At 40.1% G+C, this 17,214-nt stretch overlaps 1 protein-coding gene across 1 annotated transcript in view; it reads right to left on the bottom strand.

Annotated features, from left to right (window-relative positions):
* Positions 1 to 1,713: 1,713 nt before the first annotated feature.
* Positions 1,714 to 17,214, bottom strand: part of abtb2b (ankyrin repeat and BTB (POZ) domain containing 2b) — a 64,229-nt gene continuing 48,728 nt past the window's right edge. The window contains exons 10-18 of the mRNA XM_079450164.1: positions 5,507 to 5,642; positions 5,031 to 5,305; positions 4,714 to 4,892; positions 4,381 to 4,486; positions 3,843 to 3,945; positions 3,103 to 3,193; positions 2,949 to 3,017; positions 2,434 to 2,547; positions 1,714 to 2,344 (exon numbers count right to left, since the gene is read on the bottom strand). Coding sequence (XP_079306290.1) covers positions 2,147 to 2,344; positions 2,434 to 2,547; positions 2,949 to 3,017; positions 3,103 to 3,193; positions 3,843 to 3,945; positions 4,381 to 4,486; positions 4,714 to 4,892; positions 5,031 to 5,305; positions 5,507 to 5,642 — 1,271 coding nt within the window. The 3' untranslated portion in view covers positions 1,714 to 2,146. The remainder of the gene's footprint in view (positions 2,345 to 2,433; positions 2,548 to 2,948; positions 3,018 to 3,102; positions 3,194 to 3,842; positions 3,946 to 4,380; positions 4,487 to 4,713; positions 4,893 to 5,030; positions 5,306 to 5,506; positions 5,643 to 17,214) is intronic.

The raw sequence follows: 17,214 nt of genomic DNA, 5'->3' as shown, positions 1-17,214 counted from the left end.
AAAATAATATACTCTGATGTAATACACGGCCACGATGGCTGATGTAATTGATGTAAGGGTGGATGAGATATATTTTGATATATCTAATTCACTCTAAAGAAAAACTGTTTTAAAATAAAATGCACAGGGAAATGGCAAAATTCCACTCGGGTACTAAATTGTTCTCCTGAAATCAAAGTACATCCCTGTTAGATTTTATTTCTGCATAAATAAATGCAAGCCCGCAAAATAATGAATTGTGAAGTAGTTAAGCTCACTGAATACATTGCTGGCTAAATAGTTGGAGGAAGGGATTCCCTTCTGGCTATTTTTGTGGAGGAAGGGATTCCCTCTAAGGTAAACATTCTTAGTCTTACAATGCTGTACCTTATTTGGTCATTCTGTGACTCCCTGGACCTATGAAACCTTCCAGATGTCTTTTTGGTATCGTATATAAAGACTTCTAAAATAAATGTGTTCGAAAGCATGATGCCTCTCTGTGTCTTGTTTTTGTGCTCCCAGATCTGCAGAAGAATTCCCTCACAACATCCAACCTATTTCTGATTTGAGATTTTAATGGTAATCCAAAACACAGAACGTGTTAATTAAATTTAGTGTTTGAAAGGAGCCTGAAATTTAACAATCCCTATGAATTAATTTAGCCCCTTCACACACAGGATCCTCTATAAAAGCACATATGACATTTTAGTCACTGAGATGGTCTCAATGTGATCAAAATGTGTCCATGAATGACTGTATGAATGAATGAGGAACACCACTTGCATTCTGAAACCGAAAACCCAGAGTTTTCCTCATTTCCGGGTTAATGGTGCACTAATAATGTGTTGTTATGGGAAAGTATATATTAAAGTTATGCACACACTGACACATACTAATGACCATTGTTGCAAAGACAACACCGTTAATATATTAAGCAATTACGCAGAATAAAATACAACTACTTGCATTTCAGCTTTTCTTCATTCATTATGCATTAACTTATGTTAGCAGGGACAACGTTTGATTGTTAAAATGTATAAGTAAATGCTGAAATTAATCATTGATTGTGTTAGCTAATGCATTAACTAATTGTTAACAAATATCACCTTATTGTAAAGTTTTGCCATTATTGCCTAATGTTTATTATATCATTATTTTAGTATTGCTTAAATATTCATATATAATATCATATTCAGTGTAGTGTCACTAGACCCCGTCCTCTTGTAGTGAGTTGTGGTAATATAGCCTTTTGAATGTTGATGGATCCGCACTTTGAATTTTCACATGAAACAGTAGACCATCTGGGTACTTGGATACTTATTCCAACATATGATGCATGGTGCACGTCTCTAAAGCAGCGTTCTTCACTGAATGCACTTTGGTTGCTATGATACAAAATATCTGTGAGAGATGTTACTTGTATCTGTATCTGCTTTTCTTTTTAATTTATAGAATTAGTAATTTATGGACTCCTGCTTGAGACAGTAGGACAGTTTTGAGATGTGGCATGAAAATGTTTAAAAAAATCTAATAACAATTCTGTTTTATAAGAACAGTTACATGTAAGAAAACCATTTACTGCCTTTATAATGACAATACTAATTATATTCATTTTTATCTTGTGTGGCAGTGAAAATTTCATGTCAACAACCCCATGCCAAAATCTGCCAGTGTCATAATACCAACAGAACAAATACCAATACATTCAAGAAACCTTAAAGACATGCAGCATTTGGATATATAGATATCGTTTTATTTGCTTGGCATAAAGCAAAGGTAAAAACGCAACTTAAATAATCTCACATCTTTAAATAGAAAACATCTTTTCTCCATTACAAGATTTATCTATAATAGCTTAGAATAACAAAATATGGAGGAAAAAAGAGACAAATGCACTCTAGCTTCCCACTTCAGTCAAACCCTGTACAAAATTGCATCAATTTAAGCGTGGGAAACTTTGTAGACAGTTTAGACACAATCTTTACATATTTTAGGTTCTGATAGCTTAAGCCACACAAACACTGCAGCATTTAATAAAATCATTTGCACTTTCTTTCATTTTGCACAAGAACCCAAAGCTTGTGTTATTAAATCTCCACTTCAGTCAGTCCATCTTATATCTTGTTTCCTTTTTTATTGTCCATTTCCTTTCGTTTCTCTCTGTCTCTCACACCTGGGACGTCACAAGCAGTGATCGAAGTCTGCGGGCTAACGTCGCCTCCAGCTCCTCCAGAAGCGAGTCTTTCCCGATCCGTGTCTCAGACCCCAGGATTAAAGCCCGGAACGCTTCCCTCTCCAAAACACCTGCCATATTCTGTAGGAAATAACCCTCACAGTACGTACTGAGCTCCAGCGCACCATGAGCCTGCAATACAAACACCTAAATTATATTTTACTTTAAACAATGATATCTTATTTTAACCCAAATTATTATTATTACACAATTTGTTTTACCTTAGCGGTGTTGTAGATGTTAACAGCATTGTCAAGGTCGATATTTTGAGCACACAGAATTTCACAGTGTCTCTGTAGCGCCCCCAGCTGGAAGCAGCCCGCCGCTGACAGCAACTACAACAGAGAATACAACGAGTATGTCAAGTTTTAATAGTGTGGAACAAAAGCAGTGCAAACATTTGCCTTGTGTCTTTCCCAGAAGAAAGAAAATCACATGGGTGGGGTAATTAAATGACCAAAATAACATTTTTGGGTGAATTGTCTCTTTAAATCTTGTGTCATTACGGATTACCTTAAACTACAAAAGTATTTGTTATGCCAAATACAACCGTAATGTATCCAAGAAAAGATTTTGGCAAAAGTAAGTTAATTTTCATTAATATATGCAAGGTTCCACTACATGAGCGATACAAATGATTTAACTCTTAAGTTTCTTTGCCTTGAGAGTCCTCAGTGCTCAAGAAGATTATGAAATGATTTATGAAATGTGGGTTGGACTGAATTGTTTTTCTTACCTCCAGTAACTCCAAGACGCCCATCTTGAGAGACTCCGTCCCCCCGCAGTACAGGTATGACATCATCATCTAGATATACACACAATGTGAGAGTCATTAACCCAGATTCTTGAAGGAACACCCTGCTGTGAGTGAGATTATATCTGATGTATACCTGGAAGATATTGTACTTGATGTTGCTGATCTCGATGTCTTTGCGAGGCTGAGCGCCGTCTGACCCATTCATCGCCAGGAGTGATCTGAATCTGAAAACAGCATATTCCTTTTAAACATCTTTCAGAAGTCACTGATTTTAAGTGTGAGTTTATTTTGGGGTATACAACAGTTCTGGTTCTCAAATCTGATTGGATGAGAGATGTTGGAGTGTTGATACTGGACCAGAAGAGCACTGGGATGCATTACTGTTTTGTTTAGATCATTTTGAGTACGTTTACAACGATGAAAAACGGAAAAGTTTTTGAAAAGTTTTACGTACACACGGCAGAGTTATCAAAACTATCTGAAATAACAGATCTGGGAAAACAAATAAAAATGCTGTATTAAGCATGCCAGGCCAGTGGATGGCACATAGTGCTGTAAAGAACCACTACGTGCCTGCACACATATCCTGTTTTATGCTGTATGTGTGTTTATAGTCGTGTGCATATAAAACCGTGTCTCTGCTGGTTGTAGTGGTACAGTAAAAGTGGTGCAGTAAATCGCATGACTACAGACCGAACGCTTAGAAAACGCAGCCTCAAAGTTTACACGAAAACGATAACCCGTCGTTTTCAGTCCGCCAAACACCGTTGTCATATAAATGAACAGCCAAAACGCTTAAACGGGTTTAGTTGAAAACTGTCTTCTGTATATGGTCTCTTGCACGTAAAGTCTCGTGCTCTGATGAGATCTCACCGCTCAGACGCCGTGAGGAGCAAAACACCGTGAGAGTAGAACGGTTTCCCTTCCACTAGAAACGTCACGTCAGACATCTCTGGGTTGTTTAGAAAGTGAGGGTCTGTGGAAAGAGAAAATGAGACAAATAAGAACAAACCTAAAACCGAAACCAGCTCTTCTTCTGTCATTTATTCATCCTCGTGTGATTCAAAACCTGTATCTGACTTTCTTCAGTGGTAGAAGCCCTGCTTTACACAAACAGGTCAAGATATTTTGAGAAATGTCTCAGTGGTTTTGTGTTCATATGATGGAAGTCAATGGGGGTCAATGTTGTTTGGTTACCAACATTCTTTTAAATATCTTCTTTTGTGTTCCTCATAAGAAGGTCATACAGGTTTGCAATGACATAAGTAAATTGTCCTTTTTATCTATGACACTTAAGTATAAAGTACTCCAGATGTTTGTGTTTTGGTCGCTCTGGGATGTCTCATAAGCTGATAGATGGCAGTAGTTTAGATATTGTACACTGTAAGTGAATGAAGGTGAAGTTCATTACCCAGCTGAGCTGAGAGAGCCACTTTCTTCTCCACGATAGGAGGAAGAGGAGCTGGACCGTAGCAATAAGATATAATGATGCCCAGCTGCTGGATTATGGCCTCATTCTGTAAAAAAGAAAGCACAAGAGAAAGATTGTTTACATAAAATTCTTCATATGTAGTTTCAGCTGGAGACTTATATTGCTTAAAGGTGTATTTACTCACAGAAATACAGCAAAGACTACAAAAATGGCGTATTAACGTGCACACAGTAACTACTTTACAGTCACCCTGAAATGTTTTCTTTTAGGATTTTTTTGTTGATTTTGACTATAACTTAATTGTTTTAGCACCTTGCTGTTCTTTAGGACATTAAACATCAGAGGAAGGCCGATAGTGACCAGTTCCTCGCAGTAATCCTCCTCTTTGATGTCTTTGAAGTCTCGCAGGAGGGAAAGCGTGACCGCGGCTCTGGACTTCTGCTGAGCGCAGCGCAACGACTCCAGCCACACGTGCAGCTTCCACGGCACTCCTGTAAAATAGGTTGAAATGTGTCGACTGTTAGCGAACCATCAATCGCTTCCAACATATTCACGCATCTTCAAACCAAAAATAACAGCTCTCGAATGCTGCACTGTGACATCACTGAGGTCAATGAAACCAAACGTACCCAGTGATCTAAGCTCCATGGTGACGTCCAGGTAGCCGTGCTCGGCGCTGTAGAACGACGCCTCCTGCAAAGCTTTCATGCGGGCCTTGCACAGCTTCGGCAAGACAATTTCTGACGCCAGGCTTAAATTAGGAGACGGCGGAGGGGGTAAACAGTGTCCGTTCCGGCCGGACGCCCCCATCTCAGCCTCCACGCCCTCCGCCAGGATCTCCTCCAGAGAGAGAACGTCCTCCCTGACCTTCTGAGGCTGAGAGAGGAGCTTTCTCAACACATTCCTGAAGGAGAACAGCGTAAGATCACATAACAAATCCTCAATTAAACCAGACGGCGCATGACAAAGCAGTGTTATTAATTGTGTAAGTGAAAACATGATGTTGTAATGGGAGTGTACACATGCTCGCTTTAAAGTGTGTACTTGAGCTGTGTGTGCGAGTGGGATCTGTTTTTATTCAGCTGGGGGCTAATGGGAGTCATACCTGTGGCCGTGGGCGGCGGCGTGACTAAAGCAGTTCATGTCCTCATACAGCGATGATGTCAGGGTGTTAGCGCCCTGGGATCTCAGCCGGGGGTCCGCGCCTCGTGCTAGCAGCAGGCTGACCATTTCGTAATTCCCTGTGAAACACGATGAGCAGAGGAAAAACAGATGTGGATGTGGATGACAGAAAGAATAACTAAAAACAAATATGAGGGGCTGTTTATAAATTTGTTTTCAACAAAAAAGTTTTGTGTGTGTCTGTGTGTTAGCCTTGTTCGTTGTGTTTCGGTTTCTTGAAAAGCAGTTTTACCATTATCCTCTCTTTGATCTACAAAAATGTAAATTGTTGACATCATGTGCATGCGCGTTTCTTTACTTTACTGGCAAAGCAAATTAGGGTTTCGAGCACGAAGTGCTGAAAACCTATTGTTTTTGTAAGGATTTTTATTCTTTAGGGTTCGAGCCCGTAGGGCTAGAAACCTATTGTATTTGTGGGTTTTATTCTTCTTCGTTATTATTCTTCCCTAAAACTACATGGGCAGCCTAAACCGTAAGGCCGACAGAGCTGAGACTTGGTCAGATGGTAGTAGTCCTTGTCGCTACTCAGATACATGGACCCAGCCAAATCGGCCCATAGGTGGCGCTACAGCGATGAAAAGCGCGTTTGCACTCTTTACTCCTAAACCGTTTGTCGCACACCCAAGTGTTTTATATCATTGTAATCATTGGCTCAAAACTTAAAGAACGTATATCTCCGATTTCATTTCCGGTATGCAAATTTTTCCGCTAATTTGCATTTTATGCAAAAAAAATAAAATGAACTAGTCCCTGGATTTTTGCCCGATCGGAACCAAACCAACGCTGATGAATTCTGTGGAGTGTGAATGTGAATAATTATCAAAAAAAAGTTGAAATTTCGATTCACCATTGCTAGGGGGCGCCAAAACGCCTGAACCGGAAGTGCCATGGTTGACTAAAATGGCCATAACTTGTGAACCGTTTGAGCAATCTTCATGGGGCTTGTACCCTATGTGTAGACTCTCAGTCCGGGGTCACAGTAAAAAGGAGTTGGCGCTTGGCCACTAGGTGGCGCTATAATTTACATGAACTCGAAAAGGGCTATAACTACCCAACCGTTTGCCCGATCGACTTATTATTTGGTATGGTGTGTCTTTGTGTCATGCACGATGATTGTATAAAAGGACAGTGGTGTATCTAAAGAAACATGGCGGTCATCGGCCAATGAAGTTTGAGCACTCATTAGACCGGGTTAACGGAGGCCGATCGAAACGACACTCGCTGGGCTTGTTCGACTCATGGTCCTGAAGGTCTGTAAGAAATATGAACTCATTCGGCCACCGGGGGGCGAAATAACGCTTTTGGAGTGCATAAACAATTGTATATCACGTGACATTTGACATATACTCAAACTATTGTTATCATATGATAGCTCTTCACATTCTGAACAACTTTGCCTCTGAACACGCTTCTGTCGATTGAACGGTTTGCGAATTATCGCTGACGATGTCAAAAACCTACTTTCGCGAACTAGTCCTAGGTTTTTCGACCGATCGGATCCAAACCAATGCAGATAACATCTCTGGAGTGTGAATGTAAATAATTATCAAAAAAAAGTTGAAATTTTATTTCACGGTTGCTTAGGGGCGTAAACATTTTAAATAGGCGGAGCCTATGACATTAAAATGCCCATAACTCGAGCACTATTAGAGATATTATCATGGGGCTTGGAACATATGTGTAGACCATCACTCCGAGATGACTTACAAAATACCGCGGCGTTTGGACACTAGGTGGCGCTATAACAGTAAAAATGGCAAAATGTACGTGTCTTTGGTTGCATAAACAATTGTGTATCACGTGACATTTGACATATACCCAAACTATTTACATCATATGATAGCACTCCTCATTCTGAACAACTTTGCCTCCGGACACGCTTCTGTCAATCAAACGGTTCGTGAGTTATGGCTGATGATGTTAAAAAGCTACTTTTGCGAACTGGTCCTTGGTTTTTCACTTGATCGGATCCAAACCAATGCAGATGACTTCTGTGGAGTGTGAATGTAAATAATTATCAAAAAAAAGTTGAAATTTCTTTTCACGGTTGCTTTGGGGCGTAAACATTTTAAATAGGCGGAGCCTATTACATTAAAATGCCCATAACTCGAGCACTATTAGAGATATCATCATGGGGCTTGGAACATATGTGAAGACCATCACTCCTAGGTGAATTACAAAATACCACGGTGTCAGAACACTAGGTGGCGCTATAAAGTATAAATGGCAGAATGTACACATCTTTGGTTGCCTTAACAATTGTGTATCACGTGACATTTGACATTTACACAAACTATCGATGTCATATGAAAGCTCTCATAATTCCAAACAAATTTGGCTCTTGAACCATTGATGTCGATCAAACAGTTTGTGAGTTATCTGTGATGTTAAGAACCTACTTTTGCGAACTTGTCCTAGGTTTTTCAAGCGATTTCAAAATTTCCACCACAGTACAATTCTCAGGACTCCCTAGATAAATAACTATCAAAAATATGTTCAACTTTTTTATTTGCGTGACCATTACAGGGTCCTTTATTATATTCAAATGAACGGTGTACCTGAAAGCTCGCTTCTCCTTAATAAATAATCCAATTGACTTGCCATGAAGTACAATCATACATCTTATTACACTAAACAAGCATGTAAAATATGATGGTTATCGGACAAGAGATATGTTTCCTCTCTCACAGGAACAAGGTGTTAGACATATAAAGCACTACACATTAAACGTTGCTCCATATTTACACATCTATAAATATAGAATATGTCTGGCTGGTTGTAAGATGCTGTTTTGCTAAACATAACACGCACCTTTATTATGTACACCAGTTTAATATCATGTAAACCCAAATATCTACTCAGCAGTCACATGGCAGCAACTCAATGCATTTAGACAGGGTCATTTCTTCAATGTATGTGACCAAATGAGCCTGAAAAGATGATTCCCCTCAAGTGTACTATATCTGCATATGTGTGTAATCAGGCGTAGTGTCTATGAACCGTTGCTGACCGTATCTATAATTTTTCAGGCGTTGGGAGTATCGTCCACTTGGGTGTTTTAGTATGAGAGTCCTCGGCCTACTTGATGAAGGCAAAGATGCTTTAGACGCCTTAAAGTGCTCGAACCCGCTAAATGCTGCTTGCAGCTTTAATTAGGGTTTCGAGCCCGAAGGGCTGAAAACCTATTGTATTTGTAAGGATTTTTATTAGGGTTCGAGCCCGTAGGGCTAGAAACCTATTGTATTTGTAGGTTTTATTAGGGTTCGAGCCCGTAGGGCTAGAAACCTATTGTATTTGTGGGTTTTATTATTCTTCTTCTTCTTCTTTGTTATTATTCTTCCCTAAAACTACATGGGCAGCCTAAACCGTAAGGCCGACAGAGCTGAGACTTGGTCAGATGGTAGTAGTCCTTGTCGCTACTCAGATACATGGACCCAGCCAAATCGGCCCATAGGTGGCGCTACAGCGATGAAAAGCGCGTTTGCACTCTTTACTCCTAAACCGTTTGTCGCACACCCAAGTGTTTTATATCATTGTAATCATTGGCTCAAAACTTAAAAAACGTATATCTCCGATTTCATTTCCGGTATGCAAATTTTTTCGCTAATTTGCATTTTATGCAAAAAAATTAAAATGAACTAGTCCCTGGATTTTTGCCCGATCGGAACCAAACCAACGCTGATGAATTCTGTGGAGTGTGAATGTGAATAATTATCAAAAAAAGTTGAAATTTCGATTCACCATTGCTAGGGGGCGCCAAAACGTCTGAACCGGAAGTCCCATGGTTGACTAAAATGGCCATAACTTGTCAACCGTTTGAGCAATCTTCATGGGACTTGTACCCTATGTGTAGACTCTCAGTCCGGGGTCACAGTAAAAAGGATTTGGCGCTTGGCCACTAGGTGGCGCTATAATATACATGAACTCGAAAAGGGCTATAACTACCCAACCGTTTGCCCGATCGACTTATTATTTGGTATGGTGTGTCTTTGTGTCATGCACCATGACTGTATAAAAGGACAGTGGCGTATCTAATGAAACATGGCGGTCATCGGCCAATGAAGTTTGAGCACTCATTAGACAGGGTTAACGGAGGCCGATCGAAACGACACTCGCTGGGCTTGTTCGACTCATGGTCCAGAAGGTCTGTAAGAAATATGAACTCATTCGGCCACCGGGGGGCGAAGTAACGGTTTTAGAGTGCATAAACAATTGTATATCACGTCACATTTCACTTATACTCAAACTATTGTTATCTTATGATAGCTCTTCACATTCTGAACAACTTTGCCTCTAGACACGCTTCTGTCGATTGAACGGTTTGCGAGTTATCGCTGACGATGTCAAAAACCTACTTTCACGAACTAGTCCTAGGTTTTTCGACCGATCGGATCCAAACCAATGCAGATAACATCTCTGGAGTGTGAATGTAAATAATTATCAAAAAAAAGTTGAAATTTTCTTTCACGGTTGCTTTGGGGCGTAAACATTTTAAATAGGCGGAGCCTATTACATTAAAATGCCCATAACTCGAGCACTATTAGAGATATCATCATGGGGCTTGGAACATATGTGTAGACCATCACTCCGAGATGAATTACAAAATACCGCGGCGTTTGGACACTAGGTGGCGCTATAACAGTAAAAATGGCAAAATTGACGTGTCTTTGGTTGCATAAACAATTGTGTATCACGTGACATTTGACATATACCCAAACTATTTACATCATATGATAGCTCTCCTCATTCTGAACAACTTTGCCTCTGGACACGCTTCTGTCAATCAAACGGTTCGTGAGTTATGGCTGATGATGTTAAAAACCTACTTTTGCGAACTAGTCCTAGGTTTTTCGACCGATCGGATCCAAACCAATGCAGATGACTTCTGTGGAGTGTGAATGTAAATAATTATCAAAAAAAAGTTGAAATTTCTTTTCACGGTTGCTTTGGGGCGTAAACATTTTAAATAGGCGGAACCTATTACATTAAAATGCCCATAACTCGAGCACTATTAGAGATATCATCATGGGGCTTGGAACATATGTGTAGACCATCACTCCGAGATGACTTACAAAATACCGCGGCGTTTGGACACTAGGTGGCGTTATAACAGTAAAAATGGCAAAATTGACCCATCTTTGGTTGCCTTAACAATTGTGTATCACGTGACATTTGACATTTACACAAACTATCGATATCATATGAAAGCTCTCATAATTCCAAACAAATTTGGCTTTTGAACCATTGATGTCGATCAAACAGTTTGTGAGTTATCTGTGATGATGTTAAGAACCTACTTTTGCGAACTTGTCCTAGATTTTTCAAGCGATTTCAAAATTTCCACCACAGTACAATTCTCTGGACTGTCTAGATCAATAACTATCAAAAACATCTTCAACTTTTTCATTTGCATGACCATTACAGGATCTTTTAATATATTCAAGTGGACGGTGTACCTGAAAGCTCGCTTCTCCTTAACAAATAATCCAATTGACTTGCCATTGAGTACAATCATACATCTTATTAGACTAAACAAGCATGCTAAATATGATGGTTATCGGACAAGAGATACGTTTCCTGTCTCACAGGAACAAGGTGTTAGACATATAAAGCACTACACATTAAACGTTGCTCCATATTCACACGTCTATAAATATAGAACACGTCTGGCTGGTTGTAAGATGCTGTTTTGCTTAGCATAACACACACCTTTATTATGTACACCAGTTTAATTGCATGTAAACCCAAATATCTACTCAGCAGTCACATGGCAGCAACTCAATGCAATTAGGCATTTAGACAGGGTCATTTCTTAAATGAATGTGACCAAATTAACCTGAAAAAATGATTCCCCTCAAGTGTACTATATGTGCATATGTGTGTAATCATGCGTAGTGTCTGTGAACCGTTGCTGACCGTATCTACAATTTTTCAGGCGTTGGGAGTATCTTCCACTTGGGTGTTTTAGGATGAGAGTCCTCGGCCTACTTGATGAAGGCAAAGATGCTTTGGATGCCTTAAAAGTGCTCGAACCCGCTAAATGCTGCTTGCAGCTTTAATTCTTCTTCTTATTCTTCTTCTTTGTTATTATTCTTCCCTAAAACTAATTGGGCAGCCTAAACCGTAAGGCCGACAGAGCTGAGACTTGGTCAGATGGTAGTAGTCCTTGTCGCTACTCAGATACATGGACCCAGCCAAATCGGCCCATAGGTGGCGCTACAGCGATGAAAAGCGCGTTTGCACTCTTTACTCCTAAACCGTTTGTCGCACACCCAAGTGTTTTATATCACTGTAATCATTGGCTCAAAACTTAAAAAACGTATATCTCCGATTTCATTTCCGGTATGCAAATTTTTCCGCTAATTTGCATTTTATGCAAAAAAAATAAAATGAACTAGTCCCTGGATTTTTGCCCGATCGGAACCAAACCAACGCTGATGAATTCTGTGGAGAGTGAATGTGAATAATTATCAAAAAAACGTTGAAATTTCGATTCACCATTGCTAGGGGGCGCCAAAACGTCTGAACCGGAAGTGCCATGGTTGACTAAAATGGCCATAACTTATGAACCGTTTGAGCAATCTTCATGGGGCTTGGAACATATCTGTAGACTCTCAGTCCAGGGTCACAGTAAAAAGGAATTGGCGCTTGGCCACTAGGTGGCGCTATAATATACATGAACTCGAAAAGGGCTATAACTACCCAACCGTTTGCCCGATCGACTTATTATTTGGTATGGTGTGTCTTTGTGTCATGCACGGTGATTGTATAAAAGGACAGTGGCGTATCTAATGAAACATGGCGGTCATTGGCCAATGAAGTTTGAGCACTCATTAGACCGGGTTAACGGAGGCCGATCGAAACGACACTCGCTGGGCTTGTTCGACTCATGGTCCAGAAGGTCTGTAAGAAATATGAACTCATTCGGCCACCGGGGGGCGAAGTAGCGTTTTTGGAGTGCATAAACAATTGTATATCACGTGACATTTGACTTATACTCAAACTATTTACATCATATGATAGCTCTTCTCATTCTGAACAACTTTGCCTCTGGACACGCTTCTGTCGATCAAACGGTTCGTAAGTTATCGCTGATTATGTCAAAAACCTACTTTCGCGAACTAGTCCTAGGTTTTTCGACCGATCGGATCCAAACCAATGCAGATAACATCTCTGGAGTGTGAATGTAAATAATTATCAAAAAAAAGTTGAAATTTCCTTTCACGGTCGCTTAGGGGCGTTAACATTTTAAATCGGCGGAGCCTATTACATTAAAATGCCCATAACTCGAGCACTATTAGAGATATCATCATAGGGCTTGGAACATTTGTGAAGACTGTCACTCCGAGATGACTTACAAAATATCGCGGCGTTTGGACACTAGGTGGCGCTATAACAGTAAGAATGGCAAAATTGACACATCTTTGGTTGCCTTAACAATTGTGTAACACGTGACATTTGACATTTACACAAACTATCGATATCATATGAAAGTTCTCATAATTCCAAACAAATTTGGCTTCTGAACCATTGATGTCGATCAAACTGTTTGTGAGTTATTTGTGATGATGTTAAGAACCTACTTTTGCGAACTTGTCCTAGGTTTTTCAAGCGATTTTAAAATTTCCACCACCGTACAATTCTCTGGACTCTCTAGATAAATAACTATCAAAAACAAGTTCAACTTTTTCATTTGCATGACCATTACAGGGTCCTTTATTATATTCAAGTCAACGGTGTACCTGAAAGCTCGCTACTCCTTAACAAATAATCCAATTGACTTGCCATTAAGTACAATCATACATCTTATTACACTAAACACGCATGCAAAATATGATGGTGATCGGACAAGAGATACGTTTCCTGTCTCACAGGAACAAGGTGTTAGACATATAAAGCACTACACATTAAACGTTGCTCCATATTCAAACATCTATAAATATAGAACATGTCTGGCTGCTTGTAAGATGCTGTTTTGCTAAACTTAACACACACCTTTATTATGTACACCAGTTTAATTGCATGTAAACCCAAATTGTTACTCAGCCAGTCACATTGCAGCAACTCAATGCATTTATCTCAATGCAAGATCATTTCTTAAATGGATGTGACCAAATGAACCTGAAAAGATGATTCCCCTCAAGTGTACTATATGTGCATATGTGTGTAATCATGCGTAGTGTCTATGCACCGTTGCTGACTGTATCTATAATTTTTCAGGCGTTGGGAGTATCGTCCACTTGGGTGTTTTACTATGAGAGTCCTCGGCCTACTTGATGAAGGCAAAGATGCTTTAGATGCCTTAAAAGTGCTCGAACCCGCTAAATGCTGCTTGCAGCTTTAATTAGGGTTCGAGCCCGTAGGGCTAGAAACCTATTGTATTTGTGGGTTTTATTCTTCTTCTTATTCTTCTTCTTTGTTATTATTCTTCCCTAAAACTAATTGGGCAGCCTAAACCGTAAGGCCGACAGAGCTGAAACTTGGTCAGATGGTAGTAGTCCTTGTCGCTACTCAGATACATGGACCCAGCCAAATCGGCCCATAGGTGGCGCTACAGCGATGAAAAGCGCGTTTGCACTCTTTACTCCTAAACCGTTTGTCGCACACCCAAGTGTTTTATATCATTGTAATCATTGGCTCAAAACTTAAAAAACGTATATCTCCGATTTCATTTCCGGTATGCAAATTTTTCCGCTAATTTGCATTTTATGCAAAAAAAATAAAATGAACTAGTCCCTGGATTTTTGCCCGATCGGAACCAAACCAACGCTGATGAATTCTGTGGAGAGTGAATGTGAATAATTATCAAAAAAAAGTTGAAATTTCGATTCACCATTGCTAGGGGGCGCCAAAACGCCTGAACCGGAAGTGCCATGGTTGACTAAAATGGCCATAACTTGTGAACCGTTTGAGCAATCTTCATGGGGCTTGTACCCTATGTGTAGACTCTCAGTCCGGGGTCAGAGTAAAAAGGAGTTGGCGCTTGGCCACTAGGTGGCGCTATAATTTACATGAACTCGAAAAGGGCTATAACTACCCAACCGTTTGCCCGATCGACTTATTATTTGGTATGGTGTGTCTTTGTGTCATGCACGATGATTGTCTAAAAGGACAGTGGTGTATCTAAAGAAACATGGCGGTAATCGGCCAATGAAGTTTGAGCACTCATTAGACCGGGTTAACGGAGGCCGATCGAAACGACACTCGCTGGGCTTGTTCGACTCATGGTCCAGAAGGTCTGTAAGAAATATGAACTCATTCGGCCACCGGGGGGCGAAATAACGCTTTTGGAGTGCATAAACAATTGTATATCACGTGACATTTGACTTATACTCAAACTATTGTTATCATATGATAGCTCTTCTCATTCTGAACAACTTTGCCTCTGGAACCGCTTCTGTCAAACAAACGGTTCGTGAGTTATCGTTGACGATGTCAAAAACCTACTTTCGCGAACTAGTCCGAGGTTTTTCGACCGATCGGATCCAAACCAATGCAGATAAAATCTCTGGAGTGTGAATGTAAATAATTATCAAAAAAAAGTTTAAATTTTCTTTCACAGTTGCTTAGGGGCGTAAACATTTTAAATAGGCGGAGCCAATTACATTAAAATGCCTATAACTCGAGCACTATTAGAGATATCATCATGGGGCTTGGAACATATGTGTAGACCATCACTCCGCGATGACTTACAAAATACCGCTGCGTTTGGACACTAGGTGGCGCTATAACAGTAAAAATGGCAAAATTGACACATCTTTGGTTGCCTTAACAATTGTGTAACATGTGACATTTGACATTTACACAAACTATCGATGTCTTATGAAAGCTCTCATAATTCCAAACAAATTTGGCTCTTGAACCATTGATGTTGATCAAACAGTTTGTGAGTTATCTGTGATGATGTCAAGAAGCTGCTTTTGCGAACTTGTCCTTGGTTTTTCAAGCGATTTCAAAATTTCCACCACAGTACAATTCTCTGGACTCTCTAGATCAATAACTATCAAAAACATGTTTAACTTTTTCATTTCTGTGACCCTTACAGGGTCCTTTATTATTTTCAAGTGAACGGTATACCTGAAAGCTCGCTACTCCTTAACAAATAATCCAATTGACTTGCCATTAAGTACAATCATACATCTTATTACACTAAACACGCGTGCAAAATATGATGGTGATCGGACAAGAGATACGTTTCCTGTCTCACAGGAACAAGGTGTTAGACATATAAAGCACTACACATTAAACGTTGCTCCATATTCAAACATCTATAAATATAGAACATGTCTGGCTGCTTGTAAGATGCTGTTTTGGTAAACTTAACACACACCTTTATTATGTACACCAGTTTAATTGCATGTAAACCCAAATTGTTACTCAGCCAGTCACATTGCAGCAACTCAATGCATTTATCTCAATGCAAGATCATTTCTTAAATGGATGTGACCAAATGAACCTGAAAAGATGATTCCCCTCAAGTGTACTATATGTGCATATGTGTGTAATCATGCGTAGTGTCTATGCACCGTTGCTGACCGTATCTATGATTTTTCAGGCGTTGGGAGTATCGTCCACTTGGGTGTTTTAGTATGAGAGTCCTCGGCCTACTTGATGAAGGCAAAGATGCTTTAGATGCCTTAAAAGTGCTCGAACCCGCTAAATGCTGCTTGCAGCTTTAATTAGGGTTTCGAGCACGAAGTGCTGAAAACCTATTGTTTTTGTAAGGATTTTTATTAGGGTTCGAGCCCGTAGGGCTAGAAACCTATTGTATTTGTAGGTTTTATTCTTCTTCTTATTCTTCTTCTTTGTTATTATTCTTCCCTAAAACTAATTGGGCAGCCTAAACCGTAAGGCCGACAGAGCTGAGACTTGGTCAGATGGTAGTAGTCCTTGTCGCTACTCAGATACATGGACCCAGTAAAATCGGCCCATAGGTGGCGCTACAGCGATGAAAAGCGCGTTTGCACTCTTTACTCCTAAACCGTTTGTCGCACACCCAAGTGTTTTATATCATTGTAATCATTGGCCCAAAACTTAAAAAATGTATATCTCCGATTTCATTTCCGGTATGCAAATTAGTCCGCTAATTTGCATTTTATGCAAAAAAATTAAAATGAACTAGTCCCTGGATTTTTGCCCGATCGGAACCAAACCAACGCTGATGAATTCTGTGGAGTGTGAATGTGAATAATTATCAAAAAAACGTTGAAATTTCGATTCACCATTGCTAGGGGGCGCCAAAACGTCTGAACCGGAAGTGCCATGGTTGACTAAAATGGCCATAACTTGTGAACCGTTTGAGCAATCTTCATGGGGCTTGTACCCTATGTGTAGACTCTCAGTCCGGGGTCACGGTAAAAAGGAGTTGGCGCTTGGCCACTAGGTGGCGCTATAATATACATGAACTCGAAAAGGGCTATAACTACCCAACCGTTTGCCCGATCGACTTATTATTTGGTATGGTGTGTCTTTGTGTCATGCACGATGATTGTATAAAAGGACAGTGGCGTATCTAATGAAACATGGCGGTCATCGGCCAATGAAGTTTGAGCACTCATTAGACCGGGTTAACGGAGGCCGATCGAAACGACACTCGCTGGGCTTGTTCGACTCGCGGTCCAGAAGGTCTGT

This window comes from Barbatula barbatula (genome assembly GCF_947034865.1).
Source record: "Barbatula barbatula genome assembly, chromosome: 25".
NCBI classification, from domain to species: Eukaryota; Metazoa; Chordata; class Actinopteri; order Cypriniformes; family Nemacheilidae; genus Barbatula; species Barbatula barbatula.
The sequence above is the reverse complement of the archived record's forward strand: the minus strand, read 5'-3'. Positions and strand labels throughout refer to the sequence as shown.